This window comes from Thermobia domestica, chromosome 16 (assembly GCF_964235325.1).
Source record: "Thermobia domestica chromosome 16, izTheDome1.hap1.1, whole genome shotgun sequence".
NCBI lineage: Eukaryota > Metazoa > Arthropoda > Insecta > Zygentoma > Lepismatidae > Thermobia > Thermobia domestica.
Window position 1 is genome coordinate 129,508,202 of NC_137469.1, and position 14,097 is coordinate 129,522,298.

The 14,097-nt window shown below is 36.5% G+C and overlaps 1 protein-coding gene across 6 annotated transcripts in view; it reads right to left on the reverse strand.

Annotated features, from left to right (window-relative positions):
* Positions 1-763: 763 nt before the first annotated feature.
* Positions 764-14,097, reverse strand: part of LOC145673410 (E3 SUMO-protein ligase ZBED1-like) — a 60,374-nt gene continuing 47,040 nt past the window's right edge. For 5 of the 6 annotated variants that reach the window (XR_014128763.1, XM_081743094.1, XM_081743093.1 and 2 more), the window contains one exon: positions 764-1,975. Coding sequence is in view for 4 of the 6 variants with exons in the window: in XM_081743094.1 (XP_081599220.1) it covers positions 1,030-1,975 (946 nt within the window). In the remaining 2 variants the exon portion in view is untranslated. Of the gene's footprint in view, positions 2,185-14,097 lie in introns of all 6 variants that reach the window. The other variant, XR_014128762.1, reaches the window with a different exon arrangement.

The window sequence follows — 14,097 nt, forward strand, 5'->3', positions numbered from 1 at the left end:
TCAATGCTCATTACGCAAGTGAGATTTCAACAGTACATATAAATATGTGTTTGGCAAACATTAATTTTCGCTGAATCCATACCCGCACTCTTGGCAAGAGAGAACTTTTGAGCTTGCCAAATCTGACCTAATTCTAAATCGCTTTCAAAACTCTCGGAACATATGAAGTTTTGACCAGTATGTATTAATGTGTGGAGTAAATCCGTTTCCATACTCTTTGACATATGTCAGGTATTACAGTCGTATGCATAAAATATGCCTTGCATAACTCGACTTGCCACTGAATTCCCTTCCACAGTCTTGGCATGAGAATATTGAAAAATGAAATGAAATCTTTGAGTTTTACGTCCCACAGTGTGCCGGTTAGGCTAAAGGAGACTGTGATGATGATTAATGAATGAAATGGTGGAATGAATGTGGGAGGAAACGGGAGAACCCCGAGAAAACCCACGCACACGGTGTTTGTCCACCACAAAGTTCACTTGGCGGGGGCTGGGATCGAACCCGGAACCCCTAGCACCAGAGGTGAACGCTCTACCACTGAGCCACCGCGGCCCCCATGAGAATATTGATCTGTATATATCAACATGTGTGTTGTCAACGTTGGCGTTTCTCTAAATCCTTTTCCACACTCCTGGCATGTATGGCATTATTACCTGTATGTACTGACACGCGTCTTGCTAAATTACACCTGTTCCTAAAATTTTTCCGCCCTTTTGCTACGCGTGAAGTTTCACACTACTTTGTATAAACATGTGCATGCAAAACTTTTCTTAAAGCTGAATCCCTTTTTAAACTTTTTCGTGTATAAGGTTTCTCACCAGTATGTTCCAACATGTGTGTTGCCAAGTGTGAACTTTGACTAAATTCTCTTCCGCACTACTGACAGGTGTGTCGTTTTTCACACGTATGTATTAACATATGTCTTGTCAAATCTGACCTAATTATAAATCACTCACTCTTCGCACATAAGATGTTTACGCCAGTATGTATTGATATGTGTCAAGGATGACCTTGCACTAAATCCTTCTATACACACTTTTGGCACGCGTGACGCTTCACACCCGCATGTATAAACTTGTGCCTTGCAAAACTTGAAATAAATCTGAATCCCTTTCCACAGTCGTCACATGTATGAGGTTTTTCACCGGTATGTATCAACATGTGTGTTGCCAAGTATGACCTTTTTGTAAATTTTTTTCCACACTTTTGGCACGTGTGGCGTTTGTCTCCCGTATGTATTGACAAGTGTCTTGCCAAATTTGACCTGCAATTAAAACCCTGTCCACACTGTTTGCATATGTGAGGCCTTTCACCAGTATGTATTAACGTGTGTGTCAACAAGAATGACCTTCGACTAAATCCCTTTCCACACACTTCGCACGTATGAGATTTTTCACCCGTATGTATTAACATGTGTGTCATCAAGGATGACCTTTGAGTAAATCCCCTTCCACACTCATGGCAACCGAGATGTTTCCCACCTGTATGCATTGACATGTGGCTTGTCAAATGTGACCTAAGTCTAAATCGCTTTCCACACTCTTCGCAGGTATGAGGCTTCTCACCTGTATGTATTGACATGTGCGTCAACAAGAATGACCTTCGACTAAATCCCTTTCCACACACTTCGCACGTATGAGATTTTTCACCCGTATGTATTAACAAGTGTGCCCTCAAGGATGACCTTTGACTTAATTCCTTACCACACTCATGACAAGCGAGACGTTTTCCACCTGTATGCATTCGCATGTGTCTTGTCAAATATGACCTATCTTTAAATTGCTTGCCACACTCTTCGCAGCTATGAGGCTTTATACTAGTATGTGTTGACGTGTGTCTCAACAAGTTTGATCTTCGACTAAATCCTCTTCCACATTCCTGGCACGTGTGATGTTCTTCACCTGCATGTGTTAACATGCGGTTTGCCAAATATGAGTTTTCAATAGATCCGTTTCCCTGCTCTTGCCTGACTCTGTATATTAAAAAGATAAAAGTGAAATGTTATATATTATTTTTTAAAAGTAAGAAAGTTGACCTATGTGAAAAATATTGTACAATATTCTGGATGCCTTCCTTCAACGGGCTTTTCGTATCGTGTTACTTTCATTGAAAAGAGTATCATAAGAAGAGGACGGGAATTAAAAATATATTAAAAATTGTCATCACATGAGTCAGTCTTGCCTGAAAGAAAAAATTTAGAACATTATGTTATCATTTGAAGTAATCTTTCGCGTACACCGATTTTTAGGAAAATACCGTAATTACTACGACGTGAGACAATGGACTGGTGTAGTTACCAATATCTAAACAAGGCATCCAGCTAGTCATTAGATTTTGGAAGGGGTGAGTCGGTTAATATTGAATTTTACGCTGCAGGTAGAACTGTCCCTTAAACGGTTCTTTTCATTTTTTACGTTACTTTCATTTGAATTTTGATCGAAGGAGTAATGGTGCTGTTCAGCTAGTTCGCAATAGCCGACTGTAAAATATTTATCTTCGCCAAACATTTTCTTATAACCAAACCTAACAGTACAATTTATCAACTATACCAATAAATATTTAATTTTAGTTTATCTCTTTTTGCTTCTGGAAATTTTTGCAGCTACTGGTTAACCAGCTGTCTCTCAGAACAAGGTATAAGCGTTTTTTCTTTAATCTAAAATAGTCTGATATCAAGAATGAGAACTGGAATAACATGAATGTAGCGGTGACCTCTATTTATATTTAAAATGCATCCACATATTATTATCACCAATTATCGATCTGTTGCTGGACGAATGTCTTTCCAATACTGTATGACAATTATCTATGTTCGATAATTCCTGTGCAAGGTATACGCAGACCTACACTAATTTCGTAGTATTAGAAACCTGTATAAGCCTTTACTTGTAGCTAGCAGTATCTAATAAAAAAAATGCTTGTCTATATTGTTTCTGCCTACCCATCTCTCTTTCTATATATATATATATATATATATATATATATATATATATATATATATATATATATAAAGAGATAACCGGTTGTTAAAGAATTAGTATGACACCACTGCCTATGAGTAATAGTATGGGTTTAAATTGTATACCACAAATAGGGTTTGTAAAGAATGGATGGTGAAATTAGAAACAGAAAATCTTTACTGAAAACCAGTGGGGAAATGATCTACGCTTTATGTAATAAATTGGCAATCTGCGTGGTATTCTTATTATACCATTCCCGTATGATACAAAATTAACACATGATATACAGACTTCCATGACACGTCATTTTATGCAATTTAGTGTGGACAGTGTCCTAGAATAAAACAATCTTTTGAAAAAATAGGTTTCTATGCAGATGTTGCGAAATAATATTGAAATGTAAACCTGAACACTAACGTTCTCTCCCATGAGCAATTATTCATATGTATTTTAAATAACTTCAAAATTATTTTATATTAGAACATCCATTTTTGGTAGAGGCAAAGTTTCTGTTTTTTAAAGTAAACATCACTTCTGCCATACTCCGAGAACCGTTTGCCTTGCATCCAGCATCTACCTCACTGAAGAAATGCCAGTACGTTCCCTCCTACTTTGACTATGAGGTAAGCACACCACCCAAGTTGGTAAACGTATTTTTTCTTTAAAAAAAAAAGCAGAAAACTGGAAAGTGGTATCTAGAACAATATATTATCTAGTCTAAAGAACGCGATCCTTTAGAAGGTGTTCTTGGAAATAACGCAGACAGGTTGCAATTGTTAAATTTAATGATATAATCAAATATTACAATGCTTACCTCAGATGTGGGATATTTGTTATTTAGTAATCTACTTGGTAACTTCATCACACTAAAAAATATAATTGCATTTTTAAACACATGATATTACGTTAATTAATCATAGCACAAATTCCAATTATCTTCTGCATGGTCATGATAATATAAAAATGTAGATAAAATATCCTGGCTAGTGATGTCAATCATATATAAATAAAAATGAAGTTCATAAATTGTTCATTCCGTCCAACGACAGAAGATTGGATAACTGTTCCCACGTGATGACCAACAGAATTTACAGGTAAGTGGATCGGATCGGCTAAAGTACTCGGGCTTTCTGTTGCAATAGGGGAGAAAAAATTTAAAAACTTCTCCTAGTTTTCACTGTAACCCTCCATCCTTGGATTGTCCACTATAGATATATATACCCCCCATTGATGTGAATCCATATCACTGCACTTACGAAATATCCCTCCTATAACTCATTCAATCGTGGGTTATAGAACTTCTTCCTTCATACTTTGACGGCGGCATCTCTGGTAGATGAGCCTCTTCTGGTCGTCGAACTACCTCCTCACGAGACTTGGCTTCTGGACACAGTCTTGCATCATAATACTGGGATCTCCTCCTGGCCATCTAGTCTGACTTCTTCTGCTTTAATTTAAAATGAGTTCCATCGCACATCTCACTGAGTTCCTTCATAAAGAAATAACACAATTGTGCTTCTCTTTCTACTCAGAGTGGGAATGTAACTTCGCCACTACACTACGTTTAGCTTTTAACGTCATTAACTCTTTGCGTCACGGTGTTTCTAAACAGTTATCTAAAAGGTGGTATAATATAAGTACCACTGTGTTTCAAAGAGTTAATGAAAGTTTCAGATGAGCTTTGGAGCACGTGAGTATAATTTAAGTCGTCGCGCGGGTGACCGCACCAAACCACCACTATTTCTTCAATTAGCTGCCCATGCTGATTTTGCACTTCACGCACACAAAAAATACGGCAAAGTAATGTGAGTGTGGTGTTGAGTGTGTCTTTGAAGAACCACCAGCTTGCAACAACCTAAATTCAACAGGTGCTTTCCAAATAGCTTCAAACCAGAAACTAAGATTTTACTTCTTTTTGAAAATTTAAAAAATGCAATCTCTCTGTATTAATGGCTGGTTTATTTCCTTAAAAAATCGTTCTGAAGGATGGCGTGGCATCGACTAGAAACATATTGTTATGGAGACCACTTAAACGTTTTCTGCACTTTTTTTAAAAGAAAAAAAGTACATTCATTAACTTGGGTGGTGCGCTTTTTTTATAGTAAAAGTAGGAGGGAACGTTTGTGGCACTTTTTCAGTGAGGTAGGTGGTCGATGTAAGGAAAACGATTGTCGGAAGTTAGGAGAAGGTATGTTTATTATAAAAAAGAACCTTTGCATCTGCTAGAAATAAATGTTCTAATATAAAATAATTTTCAATGTTATTTAAAAAACATAAGAATAATTGCTCATGCGAGCGAATGTTACAAATACTCCCTCGTAAGATACTGCATGTGCTGCAATTAAGTTGTAGCGCGGTTTCGTCCTAACAGAGTCGATGTTTACACCCGTGTACTAATAAAATATTTAATAAAAATCCGATCCCTAAGAAAAAATTTCAAATTTCAAATAAAATACATACAAATCTTGACTTTCCTGTAGGCTACTTGATACTTCAGTCGTAATGTACTCTTTCATGTTCTTAATCCACTGTTCCTTCCTCTCCTCTGTATATTTCCATACTGGCAATTTATCGATATGCTGGGGAACCAGTTCTTTTTCCGTGCCGGATTCCTTAATAGTGAAGGTATTTGCTCCTTTCTTTTCATTTACATAATAAGGACCCTGGTAAAGATCGAAGAATTTTCGAATGGCGTGATCTGCTGCAATGCTTAACTCTAATCCCCTCAGCAACACCAGATCCCCGGCCCGCACTATAGGTCCTTTTCTTGCGAATCTGTTATTCCTTCTCTTCTTCAAGATGATATTCTTTCGACATGCGCAGAACAATTTCTCATGTCATGCTTCTCGCTCTTCTCTTCGGACGCCAAAATGTTCTAGAATCGGGTCTTTTTAGCAATGTGTCTAAGAATAACTCTATCGGCGAGTGAAATAGCGATTTTGTTACAGTATGACTTACAATGGTAGGTAGATGTATCACGCGTGAGTATGATTTTTAGACACTGAAGAGCCACTTGAGTTCTGCATGAGTTCCTTCCACTAGATTTGACTTAGGATGACAAGGTGGGGTATACAACATCTTGATACCAAGACATTTCATTTCATATTTCCATCTCTGAGAAGTGAATTGTGTTCCTTGTTCACTGGGAATGGGGTTGGGTTCTACAATGATGGCTAAGACATACCGTTCAAAGTATTTGAGGACTAAATTCGCCGAACAGTTTCTTAATGCGATTGCCACTAGATATCTTGTACACTTATCCGCCACACTTAGAATGTACTTTTCTTATGTAGGTGTTCTCGGTAGGGAACCGACTAAGTCCACATAATAAATATCTTTTGGTCTCCCTGCGGTGTATGAGGTTAATGTTTGTTGTGGAGAATTACGATTGACTTTGAACCTTGCAAAAACTTCGCAGTCAGCTATCCAGTGCCTCAAGTCCCGCTTCATGGTCTTCCAAAGTATAAATTGCTGAGCGACTTCCAGGATTTATAAAATACGAAGTGACTGCTCCTGTCATTTACATACTGCAGAGCTTTCTGTCGTAGTGCCTGCGGAAAAGCCGATTGTCCATATTTTCGGACTACGAAAATCTCTGAAACACAAGACTTGGTGAACAAGGTGATAATATTGGTTCCAATTTCTAGTCCTACTGTTTATATCATAACCTTAACAAGTTGTAAGGAAATCGGTGACGGGTGTCCACTGGGGATGCTCCTGCATTTTCGCGAGCTCGGTTTTGGTGTCATCTAGTATTAGTGTTTGTTCTTCAATAGCGTTGACACTGAGTGTGCCGGTAAAACCTTCTTTATAATATCGTGACAGTGAATCAGCCACGATATTATTTTTGCCTTTAGGTTGTTTTACATCAAAAGTATAATCTTGTAGTTGCACGCTTCAGCAGATTAATTTGCTGTTCCAATTCTTGCTGCGGTGCAGCCACTGCAGAATAACCCGCAACTACAAGATCATAATTTTGATGTGGAACATTGCAAAGACAAGGATAACATCTTGGCTGATTCTATGTCACGATATTACGAAGAAGGTCCTGCCCCCACAACTAGTGAGAACGCTATTCAACATCAAAGACTATACTAGACGTCACCAAATCAGAGCTAGCGAAAATGCAGGATCACCAGTGGACACCCATCATGGATTGCTTCAGAACTAGAAACGCTGATAATGCAAACACTAGAACTCGAAATTGGACTTGTTGACCAAGTCTTGTGACACAGAAATTTCCATAGTTTGGAAATGCTGACAATCTGCCTTTCGCAGACACTACGACAGAAAGCTTTGCAAGCTTTCCATGACCAGAGCGGACATTTCGGATTTTATAAATCCTGGAAGTTCTTCAGCAATTTTTACTTTTGGAAGATCATGAGGCGGAACTTGAAGCAGTGGATAGCTGTGAAGTATGTGCCAGGTCAAAGTCGATCATTTCCACAAAGAATATTAACCTCAGCGAGACAAAGAGATATTATGTGGACTTAATCGGTGACCTACCGACAACACCTACAGGAGAAAAGTACATTCTCACTGTGATGAATGGGTGCACAAGGTATCTAGTGGCAATCGCATTAATATACACTTCGGCAAATTTGATCCTCAAATACCTTAGACAGTATGTCTTAGCCATCATTGCAGAACCAAACGCTATTCTCAGTGATCAAGGAACACAATTCAATTGTCAGTGATGGAAAGATGAAATAGAATATCATGGTATCAAGGTGTTGTACGCGCCACCTTACCATTCTAAGTGAAATCTAGTGGAACGAACTCACGCAGAACTTTAGCGGCTTTTCAGTCTTCTGTGCTACGAGTCATACAACATGGGCAATACATCTACCTACCAATGCGATCTTATCGAATCAAACTATAACCAAATCGATATTCTACACACCGGATGACATATTCTTAGGCACATTGCAAAGAAACATGATTCTAGATCATTTTGGCATCGCAAGGGAACAGCAGGAAGCATGGCATGACAAATTGTTCTGTGCATCTCGCAAAAATACCACCCTGAAGAAGAGAAGGTATAACTACATGGCAAGGAAAGGACCTACTGTGCGATCCGGGACATGGTGTTCCTGAAGGCGCAGAAGCTAAGCACTGCAGCAGATCACACCATTCGAAAATTCCTCGACCTTTATTAGGTTCCTTAGTATGTGAAGGAAAGTGCAAATTCCTTCACTATTCTAGGATACGGCAGGGGAAAGAACTGGTTTCCCAGCATAACGATAACTTGCCAGTATGGAAATGTACAGAGCAGAGGAAGAAACAGTGGATTAGCAAAATGAAAAAGCACATTACGACCGAAGTACCAAGTAGCCTACAGCAAAGCCAAGATTGAAGTATTTTATTTGAACCTCGAAAATTTCTATTAGGGATCGGATTTTTATTAAATATTTTATTAGTATAAGGGTGTAATCATGGACTCTCTTACGATGAAGCCGTGCCGCAACTTCATTGCAGCACTTGCTCCATTTTAGGTGTGTATTTGTAACATTCGCTCCCATAAGCAAATATTCTTATGTATTTTTAATAACTGAAAATTTTATATTAGACAGAAGCAAAGTTACTTTCTTTAAAGTAAACATCCCTTCTTTTAACCTCCGAGAACCGTTTTCCTTACATCAACAATGTACCTCACTGAAGAAGTGCTAGAAACATTTCCTCCTACTTTCGCTATGAGGGAAGCACACCACCAAAATTGAAGAACGTATTTTTTTAAGAAAAGAGCAGAAAACGGGAGAGTGGTCTCCTTAACAATATGTCATCTAGTCCAAGCCACGCCATTTTTCACATCGATTTTTTTGAGGAAATAAACAAGCCACTAACAGAGAAGTTGCAATTTTTAGATTTTCAGACAAAAAGAAAAGTTATTTTTGTTTGGAGCTAGTTGGAAATCAACCGGCGAAGTCAGTGTGGTGCTAGGTCATGGTTCTTCAAAGACACATGCAACACAACACTCACCTTATTTTGACATAATTTCGTGGGCGTGAAGTGCAAAATAAGCGTGAGCGGCTAATTGAAAAAGTAGTGGTGCTTTGGAGCGGTCACCGATATGAGGACTTAAATTGTACTCAAGCGCTCCAGAGTCCACATATACATATATATTGTTCTCAAAATTTTCTAAATAGCATTTTCAAACGTTTTTAATGACGAAAAATGGAAGAACGTAATGAAGTGGCAAAGTTACTTTCCCACTCTAAGTAGTGAGACAAACAAGAATCTATTATTTCTTTACATAGTAACTCAGTGAAAATGTGCGATGGAACTTATTTGTTAAAAAAAAAGTCAAACTAGATGGTCCTGTATTGGGGTGCAACACTGTGCTCAGAAGGCAGGTCTCGTGAGGAGGTAGTTCGACGATCAGAAGAGGGTCATCTACCAGAGATGCAGACGTGAGGATACGATGGAACGACTTCCATAACCCACGGTCGAGTGAATTATAGGAGCGACATCTCGTTTAGTGCAGTGCAATGGATTCACATAAATGGGAAGCTAGATATATCTATAGTGGACAATCCAAGGATGCAGGGCTGCATTAGAAAGGGAGGAGCTTTCAAAATTTTTTCTCCCCTATTACAACGAAAAACCGGAGTACTTTATCCGATCGTAGCAACTTATTTATAAACTCTGTTAGTCATCAGGTCGGAACAATTGTGACCATGCCAATGTTCTGTCGTTGGACGGAATGAACAATTTTTTTATTCATATATGATAGCCATCAATATTCAGGATAATTTTTTTGTATTTTTTATTATCATGACCATGCAGAAAATAATTGGAGTCTGTTCCATGATTAATTAGCGTAATATCATATGTTTAAAAATATAATTATCTGGTTAGTGTAAAGAAATTACAAATATGGTACCAAATAACAAAGATTGCACATCTCAGGTCAGCATTGCACCATTTTACTGTTGGATAATTTTAATAATTGCTCTTGTATTTCTGTTAATCATTCAGTGCTGGTAAATACAAACCTAAATTGTTGAATGTGCATTTCCTCCATAGAGAAATGTTTTTGCTTTTTGCAGAAGTGGGCAATTGTATTTTCAATAAATTGAGCAATACTGTTGCTCATAATATGATGAATGTGTTACCGATATATATATATATAGTATATATATATATATATATATATATATAATATATATATATATATATATGTGTGTGTGTGTTACCGATATATATATATATATATATATATATATAAGAAATGGTATGATCTCCAAGTTATTAAGCTGTTAATAAGAGTAGTGCTAAATGCCTAACACGTGTTCTAATGACAAGAATATTTAGTTTGCAGGTGTTATGCAATTCGTAGTTGATACAGACCAAGGCATCAAATTACTAATATCTGACTCACATTAGGTTAGATGAGGAATATTAGACATAGGCATATCATTCGAGAAAGAAATATTTAGAAATAGAAAAGTTACGCATCCTCATTATCGTTACTACGAAATAAATATTTGTAATGTATCTAAAAATTCAAATGTCGGCATTCCATGGAGTACCTGGCCAAATACTCGATTAACGTCCCTAATTATCAGCATGAATATCTGTGTAAATATAAATATATATATATTTTTATTTATGTATCAACCTGTATAATAATACTGTATATTATCATAGATATGATAGAAATTATTAAATGTTTTGTTTTGATGTGATTCAGTAATTTTTATTGCGAATATGTATGAAGAAATTTACTTACGTGATTACCCTTGATGACCAATGCGTAAACATTTAGGTTTTTTCAGTGCACATGTGCCCTATCTCCTTTTCTACATTTTTTGTGATTGTTCCTATGTTGCTAGCAAGTTAAAACTTACTTCTTTTATAAATTGTAAATTCCTAATTATCTACCGATAACTCTCACATTTTCTACTTTAGTCAATTTCTTAATATGATTATCCTTGTGCTTAATGAGCATCATTTGTGCTTAACGAGAACTTTTATATTCGCTTAAACGATATTTCGCAATAGTCATAATATATATAAATCATAAAAACCGAGAATTAGTTTTCTGATGTATATACCATCGATGCCAGTTTAATCATTTTTATGTAACTGTTTTAAAGTGTCAAAATAATAGTTTTCCTAGAAGTGCTGTGATTCTGAAGTATGTGTTAAAAACAATAAGAATCACTAGTAAAAATACAAACTGGAAGCCCAAATCCTCCAGATTTCGTGAATAGAACCTACTTTAATATTGAAATAAAATTGTAATCAGCATAGGAGGATCAGGTTACTAAGATATTTTTATTTGGAAGGATTGAAAACATTTCTTTAATTCCTTAAAAGTATTTCTTTCATTTCTTTTCTTAGAGATCCACGTCTTTGTTATTTTGTTAATTAATTTATGATTTCTTTTATTCATTTTTTAATTTAAAAATTAAATTTTATCACTGTTACCTAAATTCCATGTAAGTGTTGTCATTTATTTAATTGTCATTTTAACATTTTACCCTCTCCAAACTTCAGCAGAACATTTTTATTGATTGTAGCATCAGCATATTCAGAAACTAGCCGACTGACGGTTTCAGGTTAAACAATCTAATTTATTCTTCCTCATTCATTTTTAAAAAAAGACATTTCATTCAGCAATTGACTTTTAAAATAAAAGTTCAGTTGCTGCACTTAAGATAATCAGCACAGCCCGTCTCATAAGTTCTAAACTCGTAGGACATATCTCTTTCAGCCTTGCAGCATGTGAATATTCTGTAAAATTAACCTGTGATTTCTATACCTAAAGTTCGTAATAACTTGCAATACCATGTTTTCGTTAATTAAAGGAAAAAACAGTTGCATAAAGAATATCATTATCTTTGGAAAAAGATTAAATTTTATTACTAATTATTATCTTTAATATAGTTGTATTTGTATCTTGTATTTATCTATGTTTATTAGTTAGCATAGCGTAAGCATGTAGCTTCTTTCGTTCTTTTCTGTCCACAGGAGCAACAAAAGACAAATATCCTATGTAAATGTCACCAGGTGTCTCCCGATCGCTCAACCCTTTCTGCTAGCTGATTTTTATAATTTTCTCCCACGCAGCGGCGACACTCTCGTGACCCTGCTTTCTGCTTTCCTTCCCTTTATAAGGGAAGCGGCCGCCCCATCTCATCAGAGCTTAAACTCAACTCTCAGGTTTCGGTGCTCTCAAGCTGCCTTGGCAGTACCCTTACGCCTTCCGCTGGCTTAAGTGATAGCCGGGTAGGTGAATCTGAGGGATCGACAAGAATGATTGTTTCCCCGGAATTTTCTAATAGTTAATGACAGTCGAACTGACGACTGAAGCCTTAATGGAGGCTAAGGTAGTTTTTTTTCCCTTATTAGAGGTAGTGACAGTCGAAGTGACGACTGAAGCCTGAATGTAAGCTATTTTTTTTTAAAGTAGAGACAGCTAGAAAGATAGCCAGATGTTTAAACATTTAGTCAGGGACTTTCAGAGTGGTTCAAGGAGTCTTAGTAGGATTCATTATTTTTAACTATTTACCTATCTGAGCACCAAGATATAATAAACCAGATATTTTCATGAGAGTTATTGGAGATTGTGAATTTTTTCACCTTATTTTCGCTCACCAGGTGGCATCACTTATTTAACTGTTGCTACTGGTTTCTTCTGATTCCTTTTCCTCGTCTTTAAGAACACTAGTTTTAATTATTACTCGTATAAAAATAAATTCTTGTTTTTTCTTGTTACGTACAGATTTGTTTCTGTTAAGCAGAACTATAAATACTTATCATAATTAGATATAACTATTTTTCCAATATGTAGATCGGAATTATTAGAAGATATACCCCTAGACTTAAACCCTTCACTGAGCCAAATAACTGTAACCAAGACCATCTGGTCAAATATTACCAGATATTAGATTTGTCTTTATATTTTTTCGACTACAATTACGCACCTACTTTTTCCTAGTTCTCTGGTTACACCGTTTCGGAGGAAAACTATAAATTTAAGGTCTGCAAACTCTTTAATATTATTACTTGAAATTTCTCTTTCATCTTTTGGAAAACAATACTAAATTTTAGACTTGGAGTTCGAGGCTCGTGGCGTTAACTTCAGCTTTCCATGAGCTATCGTGCATATCGTTATGCTAATTAACACATCCTTACTCAGGAATCGAAATCAAATTTATCTAATCATAAATTTCATTTCCTATCACAACACCTTAAACCACAACAATATATACCTGTTTCGATATTTTTAACACGGGCAACTTCTAAAACTGCAGGTCTCAAGTCTGGAAATCTCTTCAGAGCAAACAAAGTATTTTCATCATTTTTCTTCTAAATTACGTTTATCTATTCACCGCGTGTCCCGTTGCTTACGGACAGTGTTCTAACTCTTCGGAAAAAATATGTCCAAGACTCACACTTTCTTCATGCCTAATCCACATTCATATTACACATTTCATTGCCGGGTTTTTACACTATAATGTTCACGGGCCAAGCTATGTAGATACTTCTTACAAACAAGACAAGAGTATTCCCGTATAACATACTGATTGTGATAATATTGAACACAAATAGAGATAATCTAAAAAGAAGCGACACCTACGTTATATCAGACAACAAGCGCGTTCAAAGGGTAATATAGGAGTATAAAAATTGGGTAAAAATGAGATAATGTGGAATATACCGAGAACGAGAAGATATTGGAAAAGTTTACAAGTACGAAATCTATCGACAATCAACGGAAGGCAATAAAGTAGAATGCACACATGTGAAGAAAGCAAAACATAAGGAAATGGAGGAATCACGTGTACAACATTGTCAAAATTTGCTACGCAAATGAGCGAAGAGAGTAGGCAAGGAGCAGCAAAAAACAAGAAATGGAAACAAAAAATACGTGGTTTTGCTTCGGGGTGCATACCTCTCTAGTATGCGAAAGAGAGAGATATTCATCTCAACGCACGAAGATGGAGAACACGCAGGAAGAATGAAAACGCCACTCGTATAGGAAGTCAGCGAGACAATACTGCACAGTGGATTGCTTATGTTGCGTAAAGGGAAAAGCAATGAGACACGTGTTGGAAACGAAAATGTGTGATAGCCAGAAGTAACAAAAAGAAAAAAATGCACTGCACAGTAGAATTAATACCAG